We start from the raw sequence: 19,232 nt of genomic DNA on the forward strand, positions 1-19,232 counted from the left end.
TTAACTGAAATTCATAGCAGCTTCAGATGAAACGCCTATGTTGGATATTTAGATAATTTTATAATGACACCGGGTGCAGTGAAATTTCTACAGGGACAGCTTAAGGTACAGCGCCGTGCTTGGGGCCTCAAAATCCCCCCCCTCCCAGCTGGGATTCAATTCCAACTGTCCCTGACACCCACGGCACAATGTCACACGTTTAAAAAACCCCATAAGACCCGCCGCACGTTTCCTCCACTCCACTCCTCCGCCGGCTCATCGCCCAGGGCTCCCCACATCCGAGAACCTGGCTGGGCTATCTCCGTGAATCTTAATTTGTCTTCAGGTTAATTAGTTTATGGGCATTAGGAGCTGCTGTCATCCTAGGCAAAGTTCTTCATAAGCTCCTCGCACAGTGTCCCCTTTCTGCGACACATTGATTTCTGTAACCAGATCAGACCATACGTCTGTCCAGATTACCAGCAGCCGTCGTCAATGAAAATGAAGCATTTAGAAGGAAACATCCAAAATTCATTTAGATGCCATGTAGTAGGTATTGTGCTTGCATAGTGGCGAGGTAAGAGACTGTAATCAGTCGAGCTATAATATAATCTATAAAATCATCATTAATCAGCCTGATAAATCTCTTGACTTACACCTGGGTGAGAGTCTCATTTACACCGTGGGCAGATGCCGCGTCCCAACAGCTCTTATTCACTATACAGTCTGTTATAAAAATTGTGGCTCTCCAGTTCACTGACGGTTTGTTCCTCTTTCCGGAATTACAGTGCTGTTCTAGACATTTCTGGGTGACCTTCTGGGAGAGTACAGTAAGTAAGACTCATATCCTCCCCCAGAAGATTAGCATACCCAAAATCCTGGCTGTCAACAGACTCTGCTTTCAGATGGTGCTCGGTGGATGTTGGCGGGCAGCAGCGGATTAGAGCGGAGCCATTTCTCCAGGGTGCAGACTGTGCTCTGCCACGAGCAGGCAACACACCTGCAGACGTGCAGACGGCCTGCGTTCCTGCGCAGGTGCTGCCGTCCGCTATTGAGAGGGGGTGGGGAGTTGGAGCGGTGACCACAGAGTGACCACAGTGAGTCAAGGGGAGACCCCCCCCCCCACACACCCTGTCTATGTGCAGCTCTACATGGGGAAAAAAAATCAGGTTGTCCTGTCTTACTCAGAGGAAAAGCCGCCATCCTGTGTCATCACCATGGCAGTGGCAGGAAAGTCACCATAGCAACTATCACGTGGCAACAACCTCCGCTGTTAAGATAATGCCTGGTGCAGCTCCTATTGAGGACATCAGAGCTACAGAGTGCATGCTGATAATTCCTCCTCTACAGAGCTGCAGGTAGGTATTTTAGGTCGTTGGGAACATAATCAAAAGGAGGACTTTGTAGCTAAATAACTTTGTGTTTTAAATAAGATTGCTGTAGATAGAAACACTATCCAAAGTTTCACTGTAAAGAGGGGCTGAAAATTTATATTTTAGTCTATTCTATCTTTATTTTCATACTTGTCGCTCTTCCTTTATTCACAAGTTGTTCTCCCATGTATATACTACACTCCACCATCATTCTACTCATGTAATCTAATGTAATGTGATGTATTAACATGTAAGTGACTCTTTTATCGCTAGTGTAACTCTCCCGTTACTCACTGGACTAAATGGCTCCCTCATTGCATAGGGACTATGCTCTCTCCCCATGAGACACATTCATAGCTCAGTCCCCCAACAATCACAGGACAGGCAGGACTTACTGTACAGTTACTCACAGGTGTCGGACTTTAGCAGGTTGCCGGAGGTGCGGAAATACTGCGGATTCTCGATGACGGGAATCTTGGTCATTCCGATGATGACGGCGTCGGGGCCCATCTCTGACGAAGAGGGGGTGTTGCTGCCATTGGATACATGATGGAGGGGGCTGGCAGAGTCATCATCATTACTGATCACTGATGAGGGTCCTGAAATAGAGGGGCAACGAGGTGCAGTGAGGTCGACTGGCAGACAGAAGTGTGATGATACATGTGCTGAGAATTTAAACTATGGATGCAAGCAAACACTAACAGGCAGAGTGTAGATAGAAAATCAGAGGCAGCCACTATACCAGAACAGAGCACTATGGAACACAGTCCAAGGGACAGAGAGAGAGTCAGTCTCACAGCAGTGTGAGAGGCAAGCACATCCAGAGCAGATTAGGAGAGACAAACAGTCTTAGAGTAGTATGAGACAGACAGTCTCAGAGCAGTATGAGACAGACAGACAGTCCCAGAACAGCATGACAAACTGTCCCAGAGGAGCATGAGAGAGAAACAAACCCAGAGCAATGTGAGATAGACAATTCCAAAGCAGGATGAGACAGACAGACTTCCCCAGAGCGATATAAGACAGACAGTCCCAGAGTAGGATGAGGCAAATTGACAGTCCTAGAGCAGTATTAGAGACAGACATGCTCAGAGCAGTATGGGAGACACTGTCCCAGAGCAGTATGAGAGAGACATACACTCTGAGAGCAGTTTGAGAGACAGACAGATCCAAATCACAACACTGTGGGAGACAGATATTAACCAAAGAAAACACAATTTCAAAAAAAACCTTGATAATCTGTTACCCCACTGAGTAAACAGTTGCACCATGGGATGCTTTCTGAAATATGCGACACATTAACACAAACCCAGACTTAATTCATCAATCTGAAGCAGGGTTGGGGCGGGGTGATAAACATTAATAATCATAAGGAACATAGCTGATGTTTTACACTGAGGCCGTTAGCCAAGCTGCAGTAAATCCTCTCTGAAAGAGGAGGGAAACAGGAAGTAGTCAAAACACCAGAGTTGCTGCCTTGTTCGAGTCAGTCAAGCCTCTAACCCTCTGGCAAGCCTGGGGGGGGGGTCACCCTGGTTAACCTCCACGTTGCAACATCCCTCAAAAGGCTGTTAAGATGCGTATTGCAATGCCGTTCACATGCCAAGAAAAGTTCAGCCACACACTCATACCCCGGCGCCCACAAAACAAAAAGCTGTAGCTGCCGTTTCTGTGTTTGTACAGGCTCGGGGCGGGACACTGCCAAGACCGTCACACAATTCCCTTCTGTCTGCCGAGCGGGGGAGGGATTCCAATACGGCCCATTCACATGACTCTTCGTCCTTTAAAGATTACGTTAAAGTGTTGGTGTCCATAAACAGATTTCTTTAGTTAACACAGGATTAATCACAGTGTTTATGTGAGCCTTGAGAGAAAAAAAAAGCATCTTGTTGTTCTAAGTAAAAATAAATGAAGAATAGAGTATTGTCTTTGTGAGGGTCTGCTTGTTACTATGACCTCAGTACACTGAAGTTTATACTGGCCAAGATGATTGGAAGCCAGAGTTTGTTTTGCTATGGGCTCAGTAGCTGGGTTTCAGTAAATTTACTCATTGAACAAAAACTGGTCTTATAAAGCAGACTATATGTCTGGAGCATAGCTTAGTATTATGTTAGTATTTCATGGTACAGGATGGACTGGCATCCAGCCCAGGGTCTAACCAGGTGTTCTGCGCTGTGTTGCCTGGGGGGGGGGCTCCAGACCACACAACACCCTCCTCAGAGGAAACAATCGAGAGACGACACATGGATGGAGGGAATGGATGGATAGTACAGGGTGGAATAAAGTGTGAGGCAGGTACAAAAGAGTAATATAGGCAGAGTATGGTGGAGTACAGAGGAACTGATCTCTGATATATAGAAACATAAATGGAGCACTAGCTCCGCGGGCAGCACCCTCACCTAGGCAGGACTGGGCCGGCTATATGACATATGGGTCGGCCAGTTTAACACGAGGACCCTCCAAGATGTACCATTCATTAAAAATTTAACATGGGAACCCCTCCACTCGGCAAAACACATCATAGAGGACCCCCCAGCCCTGCTTGGCAAAATTTACCGCAGGGTCACAGGGGACTCTAAAGCCCGGAGCTGATTTTTAATCCCAGTCCAACCCAGCTTCCAGCCACCCCTGGTCTGTCTGTGTGTGTGTGTGTGTGTGTGTGTGTGTGGATTAGGTTTATATTACATTGTGGGGAACAAGTGTCCCCCACAATGTGATAAAAACCCTTTTTTTTTTTGACGTTGTGGGACCATTTTTCAGGTCCTCACAAAGATCTGTGACTGCAATCAAAAAAGTAAAAATGCCAAAAGTCTCGAATTTAGTTTGGTTCCTTATGGTTAAGGTTAGGGCTGGGTAGGGGTTATGGTTGTCATGTTGGGATTAGAGTTTTCCCCATGGAAAAGAATGGAGAGTCCCCACGAGCATATAATTACAAACCTGTGTGTGTGTGTGTGTGTGTGCATGAGGAGTCTGCTGGATGTTGTGTGGGTTTCCTCTGGGCAGACCAGTTAACCCACGTGGCTTAAAAATATGTAGTTAAGGAAAAGAAGGTGTCTCGAAATTGCCCATTGTGTTTGCGTGCCTTGTGAGAGCATCCAGAAGATTTCCATGCCGTTTTCTGCCTGGGGGGACCCCAGGCCCCTTAACAGCCTTGGATGGTATGAATGCATGGATGATGGATGGATGTATGGAGTCCATGTGCTGGGGGCGGGGGCCACTACAGCACGGCCTTGTGGAGTACAAATCTGGTGCGTTGGGCGGGGGGGGGGGGGAGGATGATGAAGAACGACTCGTATTTGTAAAGTTTATCTTGCTCAGTGTTACAGTATGAGCTAACCCAATAAGAAGCCAGGTGCTGTTTCTCAGGAAAATGAAATCAGCAACGGCAGCCAATCCCAGCAGAGCTGAGGCGGGACGCTCCCCTGCTTTTCCTGCCTTGTCTTTGTTAGCAGCACTGCTCCTCTTTGATCGGAGGCCATTTTGTTGCTACCGCAGTGCTGTGTCGATACGCAATTATCCCGCCATACGAAAGCCAGAGCCGGCTAATCGGATTTGTTAATGAAAGCGTTAACTTAAACGCGCGGCAGCATTCCATACGGACAGGCCTTCCGGCAGCTGTGCGCACCTCCGCCATGATGAGCGCATAGCCTTGAAGTGTGACGCGTCCAGTTAACATCAACCTTCGGGGCTAAATATGCTTCACTTAGTAAATTATGTTTCATCTTTCAAGCCTCTGCATAGTCATGTAGTACTATAAGAGAGCAATTTTAAATGAGTGTCTCTTTTAATGCAGCAAAATGCAGACAGGCTGACATCCTGTCCAGACTGTTCCCTGCCTGTTTCGGCTCACTGCAAGCCTGTACTGGACAGGTGGTTATGGATGGATGGATGGATGGATGGATGGAAGAATGTATGGAAGTGAACTGTATATGACCACAGGAGTGCAAAAATGTGCTTTGACCAGTGTGTCATACTGCATTTCAGGTTCAAAGTCTGCCCAGCTTCCCACATGAACACATGCGCAATTCCCAGTTAGTCCCATATTCCCCGGATATCCCCGCCATTTTTCATTGTCTGAACATTCCTCACTCCGACCACACAGACATGACACCACCTGCCCTGACCACAGCCACTACACACACTCCTCAACATTTTTCATCCACATTTCATTCCTCTTCAGCTGCTCACAAACTGTATCTCAGCCCATACACCCTGTACCAGTTTGCCATAATAAACATAATTGATACAGATAACACATTATAGGGGGAGTGGGCAATCATCCTCAGTAAATCTTGATTGGTAAACAGGTCACTAATGAGTGTGGGGGTTCATTGTATGCTGTCATAAACTAGACAAGGGGTGAATAATGTGGGTCTTCTCTGTCACTATGGAGATTGGGTGCTGATGTGGTTTGACCCCCCCATGGGGTCAGGTAATTGCTTATTGTAGCTAGAATGAAAGAGGTTGATGCCGTGTGTCACATCATATTGATTTTTCCCCTCAGCCCCATGATCTTGAAAGAAGAGGAGCATTTAAGTAATGATGATGAAGTATTCAGTGGTTCTGGTGGTCTATGTTGCGCTATGAAGCAAAGGGTGTGAAACAGGATGAAGTACAGCTTGATGTGGCTGCATTTATGTTCAGCAAAAGTTCAGATGGAGGTCTGATGTCCAGCAGCCAGGACCCAGTGCTTTTACACTTTATGGCCCCTGTAAGGTCATTAATTAGGGCCAAAAGGTCAAACCCATAGGGTGACAGCAAAAGCTGCAGGTGGTCCAGAGGTTTTTAATTCTTTACATGCTCGTGTTTCCACAACCAGAAAAAAAACAAGCTTAAACTAAGAAGCCATATTGTCACGTGAGTCTTACTTGGAATTTCAATCTGATTATGAGACAGAGGAGATGTTTGATTCTTGATGAACATGAGCTCCATCGGAAAGGCCTACTCCCCGCAAAGCCACACAGATGAAAGGTTTTTACAGGAGCTGTCCATTCACCTGAGTCAGAAGATGATTCTGCTATCCACTCTTGTGAGTGTGTGTTTTTCAGCTCAGTGCTAATTCAGTTTTCCAAAAGAGCAAACTGATGATCTACAGTCGATCATCACAACAACGCTCCACCACTGAATAGCTCCACCCGACCTCTAGGAGGGTAACTTCAGCCTCATGGTATTTTAAACACCACGGACATCTTCAGAAAGAGAGGATGTGATCTATTGATTTCTTAAAGAGTAACGAGCGAGAGCTGAGTGTTGAAGAGAGGGCATGGTGGTAAGGATGAGGAGGAAACGAAATACATTTCCTGATAGGATTTCAATTACGCAGCGATATACACTGCCCTGGAACTGCGAGGCTGCGCAAGGCGGAGTTCTAGCATAATAACCTCTACATTGAAATAGATTTTTGTCTATTTTTAATAAACCAGATTCACCTTCCTATGTTACACAAGGAGGGCTTTCTTCCTTTTTCTTCAAAACAGACAAATTTATAACGAGAACATAATTTATGTATAGAGTTATATATAGGGATCAATTTTTCGTTTGATAAAAATGTGTTGTTGTTATTATTAAGTTAATCACCTTTTTTCTGCCTTGTTTTTCCTTTTGGACAGGAAGTACCGCCTTTTCCGCCTTACCCAGGTGTGGATCACCTTCTGAGCTGAAATAAGTAACATTACGGAATCCTTCATAAGACCCTGCTAAATGATGAAAAACAGCAAATAGTTCTAAGTAAACTAGATACTCCAGTCCAGTGTTACATGAAATAAACAGGGAGGGCAGGGGCGTGATTATCTGTGACAGTTCAGTTCACCAGGTCCCTTTCTTTGATGAGGATATGACTTGATATGAGTTTCTTTGCCCTGGTTTGATGCCAATGCTGCATCCCACACCAGTGAAATAGCTCTCCCCCCCCCTCCAAAAGGCCCCCTTTTTCACCCCAAAAAGAAAGACGTTTTCCCCCATTAAGCTCTTGTTATTGACCCACTTTACACGTCACATAATTCAGTTCTTTATCTGGACCTATAAAGTCGATCAATCACCCTTCCCTAATAATATATAGCAACTAATAATGCTCATCACCCAAATCTGCTGTGTGCCGAAACTGGTCTGTTTTTCTACTAACATTCATACACCTTCTGGGATGAGACCATCACTGTATTGAAGTCTTTGAGTGACCACAAGTAATAGCATACAGCCAAGATAGGACTGACCAGTAACCCAGGATATCCTAACAGTACACATATCATAACAGTAAACATATCTACAAGTGATCTAGGTATCAGAAGCCTGTCATAGATTATCACCCTTCCCACAAACCCACAGGAAGGAAGACACATTCTCTTGTTGATGAGCAGAACTATCATGACGGGCATCTCGAGATTTTGACCCTCATGCTGGATGATGACAATTATTGGTCATTCTACCCCTCTGCACACTATGACTGTGCAGTACGAGGACTTGCCTCTGCTGTGAATTGAGATGAAATCTTTTATCCATCCATCCATCTGTCCATCCATCCATCCATCCATCTTTTAGCACCTAATAATTTGGTTGCTATTTTGCCCAACGCTTCATTTGCTAGACCTTCCTCACCTTGTTTGCTAGACCATTTCCTTTGTGTGGAAATGCAGGATCAAGCTCTGTTCTTCTTCCATGATCTCAGCCATAAAGTACAAGGCTACAGTCTCCCTGAATCAGACTGTGTTTGTACTGTGAGGCAAAATAAAGCCAGAAAAATGCTTTGATTTCAAAGCTTAAAAAAAAAACAAACAAGCGTGGATTTCTTATGACTAATTTCATAATACAGTCATTGTTTGGAGTTATACCAAGCCTTCAGACAAAGAACCATTCTATTTTCTGATCATTTATTCCAATTTTTCTATTATATTTTGAAGGTCACAAGTCAAAAAACAATACAGATGGAAAGACTATTTTCAGCTGTCATAATTACATACAGTTATAGGATTACTGAATATGTAAAAGTATTACTTGCAGCATAGTTGTTAATGGGAAGGCCACATTACCCTGGCAAAGCGCAGATGTAGGTAGAGAATCCTTACACATACTCCGGAGCCTGAGCCATTGCACTGCTGGGAGGCACCCTTGTGGGCACTCTGACCTGGTTATGAGATTAGCAAGTAGCATCTCCTATTCCTGGCTTTTGGCCCAAACACTGCTAAGAGTAGTGGAGTGATTTGTAAAAGGTGGAGGGATTAAGTGCATAAAGGAGGATGTAGTGAGACGGTGGGAAAAAAAGGAAATGAAAACAAAAGAATGAAAGAAAATACTTTACCAGCTTTGGGAAGGTGAATCCGTGGACACGGCTGAGACATGTGCTGATGCCGTCCTTTGGGGTTTGGTTGTTTGGTTGGTATTTCTTTCAAAAAGACGACATGGGCCGCATCTTACCAGGCAACGGCACTAAGAATTCTCACTTCTACCCAAGCTTGGCCATCGTACACCGTAGTACTGTCGCACTTGGAAGGGTGCTCTGTCCTAGGGCATTAATCACGGATTTGCTTTGCGTACAGGACCCTGACAAAGAGAAGCATTGCCCGTTCATGTCCTGCTAGCGATGACATCAAGAGGCAAATATCCCTTACCGTGTGTTTGCCTGCTCACTGTTAGACTCAGAACTGCGATGTTTTGCCAAAAAATGTTCAGAGAAACTGAACAGTGGAGGAGCAGACAAAGCCAGCCTGCAGGAGCTGCAAAATCTGCTCTCTTTGCCTTATCTGGATCAAACGTATACCATTTAGTGTCAGACCAGGAAAGATCCAATACCTTGTGGTCACTCCTCCTGGTCCTGAAGTAAAGTGAACTGTTTGAGTTTTCAAGCAGAAGTAGCATTGCTTCTCTCTATGGAGACGATTAGAACCGGACTATCATTGAGCCCACTAACATCAAGCCTAACTGAACATTTAAAGATGCTTTCTTAATATTTTGACTTAAGGAGCATATGAAATAGATCCCTTCAAGGCCAGGCCATAAATACAACACCTTTTCACTCAGAAATTTATACAGTGTGATCATTTGATCAGCAATGTAGGAAAAGGTTAGTTACCATATCTGTTTATTCGTTCCTGACCTCTCCCCGTCAAAGGCCAGTTGCACATACTTTATATAACTGTGCTTTACAAATAAGGAACTGTTCTCAGTGTGTACTTGGTTAAAAACCTTGGAGGTACAAAAGATTGTTTTTTTTTTTTTTTTACTTTGGCGGTACAGTAATTGCATTTCAAATACCAAAAGCATTGCAGGGTTGCCAATTTGGCCCGATGAGAGAAATGAAATAATAGATACTGAGAAAACTGAACATGTGAAAACAATTTTTAAGCAATAATGCTCTGGGATTTTGCCTCACATTATTTCACTCTGCCCACCAAATGTCACACAACATACATCGGAAAAATAAAACATTACTCTAAAAATGGTTTTGCCAGAATAAACAAATAAGAAATGTATCATCAATAGATCAAGTGACCGTTCAGCTTTAGCCAGGATAATGGCAACTCAGAATAATGTGGACTTGCTCCCAGCTGAATTACAGTCAGGCATTGAACATTTTATTAATTATATTAGCATGTAAAAGATTTGTGCCTTGTCCTCTGTGGGAACACGGAGATGGAAACTTAATGTGAGTACTGTGAAAAGTACTGAAACTTTGTTACAGTATAAAAATACTGCAATGTTTTTCCATTATTATATTTACAGTTACTGTACTACAGTAGACAGTATAGAAGAGCTATTCTCCATCATGATATAAAAGATTTGGTTTAACGGGCTTTCCAGCTTAATAACACAGATGAGCCCACACAGAACAGTAATTATTTTATTACTCTTTTAATATTAACCAAAATGCTTACAAATCTCTCTGCTTGTACAAGCCCACATGTAAACTTTCCAAACAATGTTTCAAAACTAGGCAGCAGGTCTACGGAAAATTACAATTTCCAGATAAGGGATTATTTAATAGAACATTAGCTCCATTAACAGTAAATAGGAACAAGGCAGATAAATACTATGTTTCTCTCATATTAGCTAATGTACAGATGTATGTGTTTAACTTCTCTAAACCCCAAAAATGCCTTTTGTAGAAAGTCAACATATACAAACATTGATTGTGTAGCCCTTTATCGAAAATATAATGTACATTCTATAGGATAGCAAAAATAAGCCCTTCAGTGCTAATGGTTTAATATAAATAAATATTTATATTATTATTCTATTATACATTTTGTTATCCCTATCTGTAGTATTAATTGTATCAATTCTATTGTTAAAACTCATGATAAGCTTATAAAGATGAGCTTTTTATTTCCAAAAATTCCTGGACATCTCGGAAGGATTATAATAAATCATATGGCACTAAACTGAGACTTCTGTTTTCCCGATTGATTTATGATGAAGGATGTGTGAAGATTTATTTGAGCTGTCATGAAAATAATAAGCTAAAATAGTAGGAAGATGCAGTCTCCAGAGACATTGCCCACAATACAATATCTCAGGGAGCGAAGTAGAAATTGGACCTTTCACACCACTGAGAGACTGAGCTGAAAATGTATCACTGTAGATGTTGTGTGTCTTTGCATGTGAACGGACGAGTGCATTTTCACTCCATTGTAACATTTCAATCAGAAACTCAGCAGAGAAAAATTATGCAACACGAAAGTGAGAAAAATAACATTAATTCTTGGTTTAAAGGGGAATTCCACCAAAATAAATTAAGGTCACTTTTCAGTATTTCTATTAAGGGGCTCAGTTTTCCAAGAGTCCTTGATACTAAAAATGGCAGAATCACCGTCCAGAGGAGAGTTTAATCTGCCAAATCTACGAAATGTTCAACTACGGTCATTAGTTACATGCCTGGAAAAATAACGCTAAAATACAAAATAATATTATTACCACAGGAACACCAGGTGTATTATGTTCTACATAGCAAACATAAGGAAATACATGACATAATAATTGTTTAGCAGAATTCCCCATTTAAGGATGAATGTTGAATGAACGCAACTGCAGGATGCATAGGAGTGTGGACATGGTGATACACTGTACTTAAATATGCTCCATATGAACATTAGATATACATACTGCATATAAAAGTGCTTAGACAGCACAAAAAAGGGGGGGGGGGGGTTGTTACCAGAGCGCCTTGGGCGCATGTGCATGTGCAAATGTTCCCTCCTCAGCGGGGTCTCTGGCTTAATGGCACATGGTGTTTCTCTGCAGTCTTAAATAATTCATCCCCAGAGTGAGCTCTCGCAAGGAGGGCATATCTGCACTGGCCTCCCTCCCCAGGGATGAGCAGGTGAGAGGTCAGGGAAATGGCACAGAGAAACGACATAAACGACGTGCCACAATTTGGGTTTTTTTTTGACAATTATATTTTGGTGAAAACGGGAGCGGAAATCTGCAGTGCAAAAGTCACACAAACAGTCACCAAACTTCCGGAAGTCTAAATATATAAACCTTAAAGGTGACTGATTGGGGCTGTGAGAGTCGGTGGAGGCGTTTGTTACCGGGACAGAGTGCATCCGGTGACAGTTTGCCGAGTTCCTATTTCCCCCTGACAGCCCCCAACCCCCATGGTCGCTTACACTCCAACCTTATCTGCATGCTCAGGACTCCTGGGCTGTACAGTTTGAACATCATATGCTTTATTTCATGGCTTCCCACAATCGAGCCAAGGCCTTATTCTAGACACCGCTCTGGGCATAGAGGGTGCCGTCCACACTCCTATGTCCTGAAAAGCGGCGGGGTGTCCGCTTTGCCTTCGGTCGTGCCGACTACCATCCAGCCGGCTTCACGAGGGGTGGGGGGCACAAGTAGATAACACAAAATGAGAATCAAACATAAAAGCAAACAAAAACATAAACAAAAAAGAACCACAACAAACACATGAGCGGTGCTTAGGACGGCTCTTCCTGTCTCTCGTACTCAATCACCCACATGCAATCTCTCACTCCCTCTCTCTCACTCCCTCTCTCTCACTCTCTCTCTCATACTCAAACGATGATGGGACGGTGTGTGGGCTCCCTCCCGGCCAGCACCTCCATGGGGACGTTATGAAATAAAACAAACCCTGAAGGGGAAGGAGACACAGACAGAACACAACAGAACGAGGATGAATAAATTAAACAGAGCAGACGTATCAACACAAAGGGGGGGGCGTGGGTGGTTGGCGTGGGTGGGAGCGTGTTGTCCAGGCATGTGGCAGTGTGTCGGGTCAGACGGCCTCGTCCACGGGCGGACACGCACGGGCTGAAGCAGATGGCACGGAAGCGGGGAAAACCCGAACTGGAAAGAAGTGGCCATCACCGTCCCAAGTCGCCGAGAGGGGTTTCTGGAAACGGGCCAAGGTGAAACAGAGCGAGCTCGCGCAAGCCGGATTCATCCCCCCGCCAGCTTTGGAAGCTCGGAAGCCCAGAATTTCACAGGACGGGGGTCTGTGACATGACATGGAAGAACTCGGGGGGGGGGGGGGGTGATCAGGTGGCTTTCAGTGCGAATGTGACACATTGTGTGCTAACGAAAGGTCAAAGTGCACATGTGCTTTCTCTGCGGCTTGTTTGGACAAACAAGAGGGAAAAATTATTTTATTACGTGAATGACAGGTGCTGCCACAGCGACCTGAAATAAGCATGTCCCCATCTAACGGAGCAGCATGCCTTAATGACAGGGGATTAGACCGTTATTGTTCTGTTTGCATTGTTGAGCTGTTAGAGGGCATTCAGTTAGTGATGTTAGTGCAACGTCAGCCACTACAGAATGGTAGAGCGTTTGTCTACGACTCAGGGCTTGGTGGATTCTGTGCAGTCGGACCCACTCACCGACTGTCAATTATTTACCAAGTGTATCCATAGCATTATTCTGAAGCTCTTAATTCCAAGTGTTTCTGGGTAGTTAAGGAAGTGCAATCAGAACCATACCAGGTCTCCATTGAGCCATGACCTCACACACAACAGCTTTTTACCAAGGGAAGCTACCATCGCTAATTATATAATTTATGTTAGTTGCGACTTAATATTCATCTCACCTACCCTGAAATAACCCTCACCATCACACTGTGTACACTTGACTTCTTCTATTGAAGTGAGTAAATTGGCACTACTTACGCTCTTCTTGTATTTTACATTTGGTCTCTTACAAGATTCTCTCTTGGATGACATTTGGATGAAGAGCATTTCTTATGCGTTGTTTTAAGCAGTGTTCATAAAGCTCCTTACCTAGCTTGCAGTAGTTTCCAATCAATCACATGAAGCTTAGCCTAGCAGCACTTGTACTTGAGTTAGCTCCTGATAGCTATATGCTTGTTAGGTATTAACAGACTCACTTGTGTCTTCAAATGAATAAATATAAAAGTAAGTGGTTATTTAAGATGCAGATTATTAAAGAATCTTAAACTCTATAAAATATAAGGGTATAACGTGTGAACTCTTTTATGTATTTGAAGAACATTCACGCCATCTGTCGAAATCAACTGTCAATTTAGACAATACATGTCACAATCAGCGAATCACCTTTGACCTTTAACTTCATAAATCAAAATGAGTGTGAGTGACCTTTGACCCTTCACTCCATAAATCTAAATGAGCGTGAGTGACCTTTGCCCCTTCACTCTATAAATCAAAAATGAGCATAAGTGGCCTTTGGTGGTTCCCTCCATACATCATGATCAACTAGGATGACCTTTGTCCCTTTTTGTTACACATCAAACTCTACATCCGTGACCTTCTTATGTCCCAAACAACCTGGCTGACACTCACAGTGCGCTGATATTTCCCGGTAGCCTCTCGAAAGAGTTGAATTTGTGTGGTAACAGTACTCAGTACTCAATATTCAGTATTCAATACTCCCCTAATTATGTGCCATCTGAACTATGCAGGGCTCTGAGTGAATTTTTTGTTACTTAAAAATTATGCTCAAGTCCAAAGTAACATGCAAAATGTGCCCAGAGGATCCATTATGACGGAGAGAAACAATGTTCCCTTTGCCATAAAAGTAGCTAACTGCTTTGTGGTATGGGTTAGAACATGCCCCTTCTTTGTGTGGAAATTGAACTGAGCAGAGAATCGTCAGTTAGCAATTAGCCTCATTAACCACCCCCACGTCCATCCCGCTGTCCTTTCTGAAGGGAAGTGCCGGCCCTGTGCTTTTGGACTGCGTTAAAAGCATAACTCTCATTTTTGACTTAGAAGATCCAAGCCAAAAAGAAATAATATCTCTGTTACAATCACAGGTGGAATGCAGAAACTTCAGTCCAATTGTTCATGCAAGTCTGATGTTTGCTTTTGCGTCCCAGTAACATTGCTCATCTAGCTTAGAAGACTACTCTTTTTAAAGTATAATACAGCAAAACAATATTCTTACTCTGTTTTCCCTCAATTAACACATTTTTGTAGAATGAAATCCCACTGAAATTCAATAAATTCTAATGTTATTCCTTATCTTTATAGTTATTGGAATACAACAAACAATACCAATTTAGTTTTCCTGTGTAATAAAATGGTTTCAGATGTTGTTCTTCATACTCACTCTGGGCAGAATTCACAAGACCTGAAGCTCATTTTGTTTTCGCATGTTACGAGCATTTTTCGCTTGAGGATCATGGCTGGCTGTTTTCCCAAAGAGACGATCATGTACCACTCTTTTCGCACAATGAAATGATGGTAATTTTCCATCTGTACAAGTAAAGGTACATAAAAATTCTTTGGTTTTCACATATTCATTCTTGATCTCCTATGAGACACACACACGATAGTAATAATAGTGATCTCTGTGAGGAAACTGGGTACTTTCTGCAAATTCCATCTTCACGGGGTACACAGACAAATACACAGGTGAGAGCCAGTTTTAGAGTCTGAGAACAGGGTCAGCCAGCATCCAGCGGCCCTGGGGCAATTGGGTTCAAGAGCTTTGCTCAAGGCCCAATGGTAGCCAAGGGATTTGAATCGGCGACCTTCCAATTACAGGCACAAAGTCCTAACCCACAGAGGCACACACTGGCCCCAAATATATAATACACAGGTGACAGCAAAGCTGAGGGTCACAGCACAGGGTCATCCACTTACCCGACAAAATTCAAACCATTAACCTGCTAGTCATAGTGAGTTTTAACCTAGAGGAGCACACACCACCCAGGGAAGCAGCCCAGAAGGCATTCAGGTGTCCGTCTCCTTCACTGTAAACACCTCAATGTCAGAATGTTGCCAAATAGTCAAATATATCAACTGTCATTTGTCATTAATCATCATCATGCCAGGGCCCGCGCTAGTGTTATGAACTAATGGACAAAAATACCGTTAATTCCCAATTATGAGTGCATAATTCTGACAAACTGGAACACAAGTTTAATAACATGTAATTTTTATTTGTTGGAAAACAAAGAGCCTATTCTCCCTTTAATGTACATAAATACATCAGCTGTATTGGTATATTGAGGCATAACATTATCCTATGATGACGAAAATTAATTTGTTACTCTGGGGATGAATTTTGAGCCATATAGAGGATCCTTAGAATAAAATGGTAGTGTGTAAGCATCTCCAAGCGTCTGTTCTTCCGTGTGTTAAGAATAAACAGCCAGTGTGTGTCCGTCCCCACAAGAGTGTCTGTTCCTCCGTGTTTTGTGAATATGCGTGGGGATCGCACAGTGAACAATGACCCAACCTGCATAAACCTACTCAACAGACATAACACTGCAATATTTAACACTGAAATCGGCTGCATATCCCCCCCCCCCCCCTGCATCCCTGTGTTAGTCACAGGGGCAACAGCAGAGGTGTACTTAATGAAATAAATATAAAATGTTTTCTTAATATTTAAGATAATAATAAGTCATAAATATACGCTATGTACAAAATGTACAAAAATAACCCCCTATAGTAAATATTATGGTTGCTTGATTATGGCAAAAATAATAATCATGATTATTTTGGTCAATATTGAGATTGTGATTATGTAACACAATTACTCATTGACTTTGAAAATGTCAAGCATTTGTTGAAAAGTATTTTTTTTAATTAATTTTTTTTAATTTTTATCAGTGGATTTCCTTGAACTCTAAATATAATACAACTTAGAAACAAATTAAAGAAAGTGTCTGGAACGGGGTGCGCTGGTTTTATAACGCAAGACAAAACAGGAGCTTCACTGCTACACAAAATGTGGCGCAATGATCATTTTATCTCGTTTAGTTTGTTTTGATGATTGTTAGGATCAAAATCATAACTAAAATTAAAATTTGATTAATTTCCCAGCCCAAGCAAATATACACCGATCAGCTATAACATTAAAAACAGGTGAAGTGATTAACATTGATTATCTCATTTCAATGGCGTCTGTCAAGGGTGCCGTTATATATTTGGCAAGTGAGCACTCAGTTATTGAAGTTGATGTGTTGGAAGTAGAATAAAATGGGCACGCTTAAGCATCTGAGCGACTTTGGCAAGGGCCAAACTGAGATGCCTAGATGACTGGGTCAGAGTATCTCCAAAAAGGAAGGTCTTGTGGAGTGTTCCTGGTAGCCAGTGGGCAGAGCCTACCAAAAGTGGTCCAAGAAAGGCCAATCAGTGAACCGGCACCCAGGTCATGGGTGACCAAGGCTCTGGTTCGATCCCACGGGACAGCTACTGTACCACAAATTGCTGAAAAGGTTCATGCTGGCTATGATAGAAAGGCATCAGAACACACTATGCATGCCAGCTTGTTGTGTATGGGGCTGAGTAGCTGCATACCATTCAGAGTGCCCATGCTGACCCCTGTCCACTACCAAAAGTGTCTGCAATGACCTCAAGAGCATCAGAACTGGACCATGAAGCAATGAAACATACCAGCTACTGAAACATTGTTGCATGCCAAGTACACCCCATCATGGGAACAGTATTCCCTGATGGCAGCAGCCTCTTTCAGCAGGATAATGCGCCCTGCCACACTGCAAAAATTGTTCAGGAATCGTTTGAGAACCATGTAAAATCAAGGTATTGACTTGGCCTCTGAATTCCCCAGATCTCAGTCCAATTGGATATCTGTGGCATGTGCTGGATAAACAAATCCGATCCATGGAGACCCCACCTCACAACTTTCAGGACTTAAAGGATCTGCTGCTAACGTCTTATTGCCAGATACCACAGGACACCTTGAAAGGGCTTGTGGACTCCATGTCTTGACGAGTCAGAGCTGTTTTGGTGCCACTAGTGGGACCTACACAATATTGGGCTGGTGGTTTTAATGTTATGGCTGATCATGTATGTGATGCCATATGTTTATTCTTTATTGTATTATGTTCTGTAATGGCGTTGTTACGGCTGATATAGGGGAACTTTAGTCTAAACAGTGTGTTTGTATTCATTTTCATTAAAATCAGACCCTCCCTAGTAAAGACGTAATTGCCCATTTTTAATGGCGCTTTTCCACTGGCATATGGCAAACCAGCCATACCCAACCTGTACCGTGAAGAGAGACTAGTTACAGCGCGGTTACAGCTAGCTTTGGTTTTCCACTGTCGGGTTTGGAGATACTCATTTACTGTTCACATGGTGTACATCATAATTTACTATGTGCTAATATACTGAATTTTCTAGCACTTCTATGAGAATCGTTGTGTTATGCAAGCAAAAAACACTAGCGGAATTTGCATTCTCTTGCATAAATTTGTACCCATTCTGTTTAGCTGTTCTATAGTACTTTTAAGTAGGAGGTTGGAAATCTTCAAATTCTGAGTTATCAGGAATGCATCATTACAGTGTAATGTGAGATACTATTAGTACTAATAATAAATAATTGTAGAATATACCCTTTGCAGATAATCCATGTACGGAACACTGGCATCTCTGTTCATTTTGACCAATCGGATGGTGGTGATGCAACCAGCTCAGTTTGGTCACACTTTCAGCCCTGCTAGTAAGCAGAACCACGTCAGCGCTGTTACCGCTCAGGTACGGCTTGCATAATTCACAATGGAAAACCACCAGTTCGCATAAGGCTTGGTTCTTGATGGCAGTGGAACAGTGTTACAAATCTCAATTGACGCTCCTGCTCTATATAATATGTTATCTTGCTCACAAAAACTAGGGGGATACTGATTTTGCCAAGTCAATGGGGGTCCGGAGAATCACAGGGCAATGGCTGTTGCTCTGGATATGCAGCATAGTGTGTTAACATTCAAATAAAAGAAGAATTTCACATGTTTATGGAAATGACTGCTGTAATAACTGTGTTTCATAGCATAGTTAGGAACAGCTTACTGGTTGATTTTAACAGATGGGTTCGGCTAGAACTCACTAGAGCATAATGTGGAAATGTTGAGGAAAAAAACACAATTTAACATTGAAAGTCACTAGGGTGCTTCATCTGACTTAATGCAAAAAACTATGGCACTGTCTAGGTAGCCATCACTCAGATACTTCTGAGCTGATACTGCATCTAACTGCCCCCTGTAAGTCTGTTTCCTCTGCATTAAAGGCTGCACTGCCAATGCATCTCAGCCCTAATTATCCCCTCCATGTCTGTATCCATTGCTTTAAAGGCTGCGCTATCACTGCATCTCAGCCATAACTGCCCCCTGCATATCTGTGCCCTCTGCTTTAAGGGCTGCACTATCACTGCATCTCAGCCCTAACTGCCCCCTGCATGTCTGTGTCCTCTGCTTTAAGGGCTGAACTGCCACTGCATCTCAGCCCTAACTGGCCCCTGCATGTCTGTTGCCTCTGCTTTAAGGGCTGCACTGTCACTGCATCTCAACCCTAACTGCCCCCTGCATGTCTGTGTCCTCTGCTTTAAGGGCTGCACTGTCACTGCATCTCAACCCTAACTGCCCCCTGCATGTCTGTGTCCTCTGCTTTAAGGGCTGCACTGCCACTGCCCATCTCAGCACTGTCG

At 43.1% G+C, this 19,232-nt stretch overlaps 1 protein-coding gene across 2 annotated transcripts in view; it reads right to left on the reverse strand.

The window, feature by feature from the left end:
- Window positions 1–19,232, reverse strand: part of ntrk2a (neurotrophic tyrosine kinase, receptor, type 2a) — a 55,512-nt gene that overhangs the window by 19,469 nt on the left and 16,811 nt on the right. For both annotated transcript variants that reach the window (XM_023802884.2, XM_023802885.2), the window contains exon 13: window positions 1,763–1,951. In XM_023802884.2, the coding sequence (XP_023658652.1) occupies window positions 1,763–1,951 (189 nt within the window). The remainder of the gene's footprint in view (window positions 1–1,762; window positions 1,952–19,232) is intronic.

Source organism: Paramormyrops kingsleyae, chromosome 2 (genome assembly GCF_048594095.1).
Source record: "Paramormyrops kingsleyae isolate MSU_618 chromosome 2, PKINGS_0.4, whole genome shotgun sequence".
Classification (NCBI taxonomy): domain Eukaryota; kingdom Metazoa; phylum Chordata; class Actinopteri; order Osteoglossiformes; family Mormyridae; genus Paramormyrops; species Paramormyrops kingsleyae.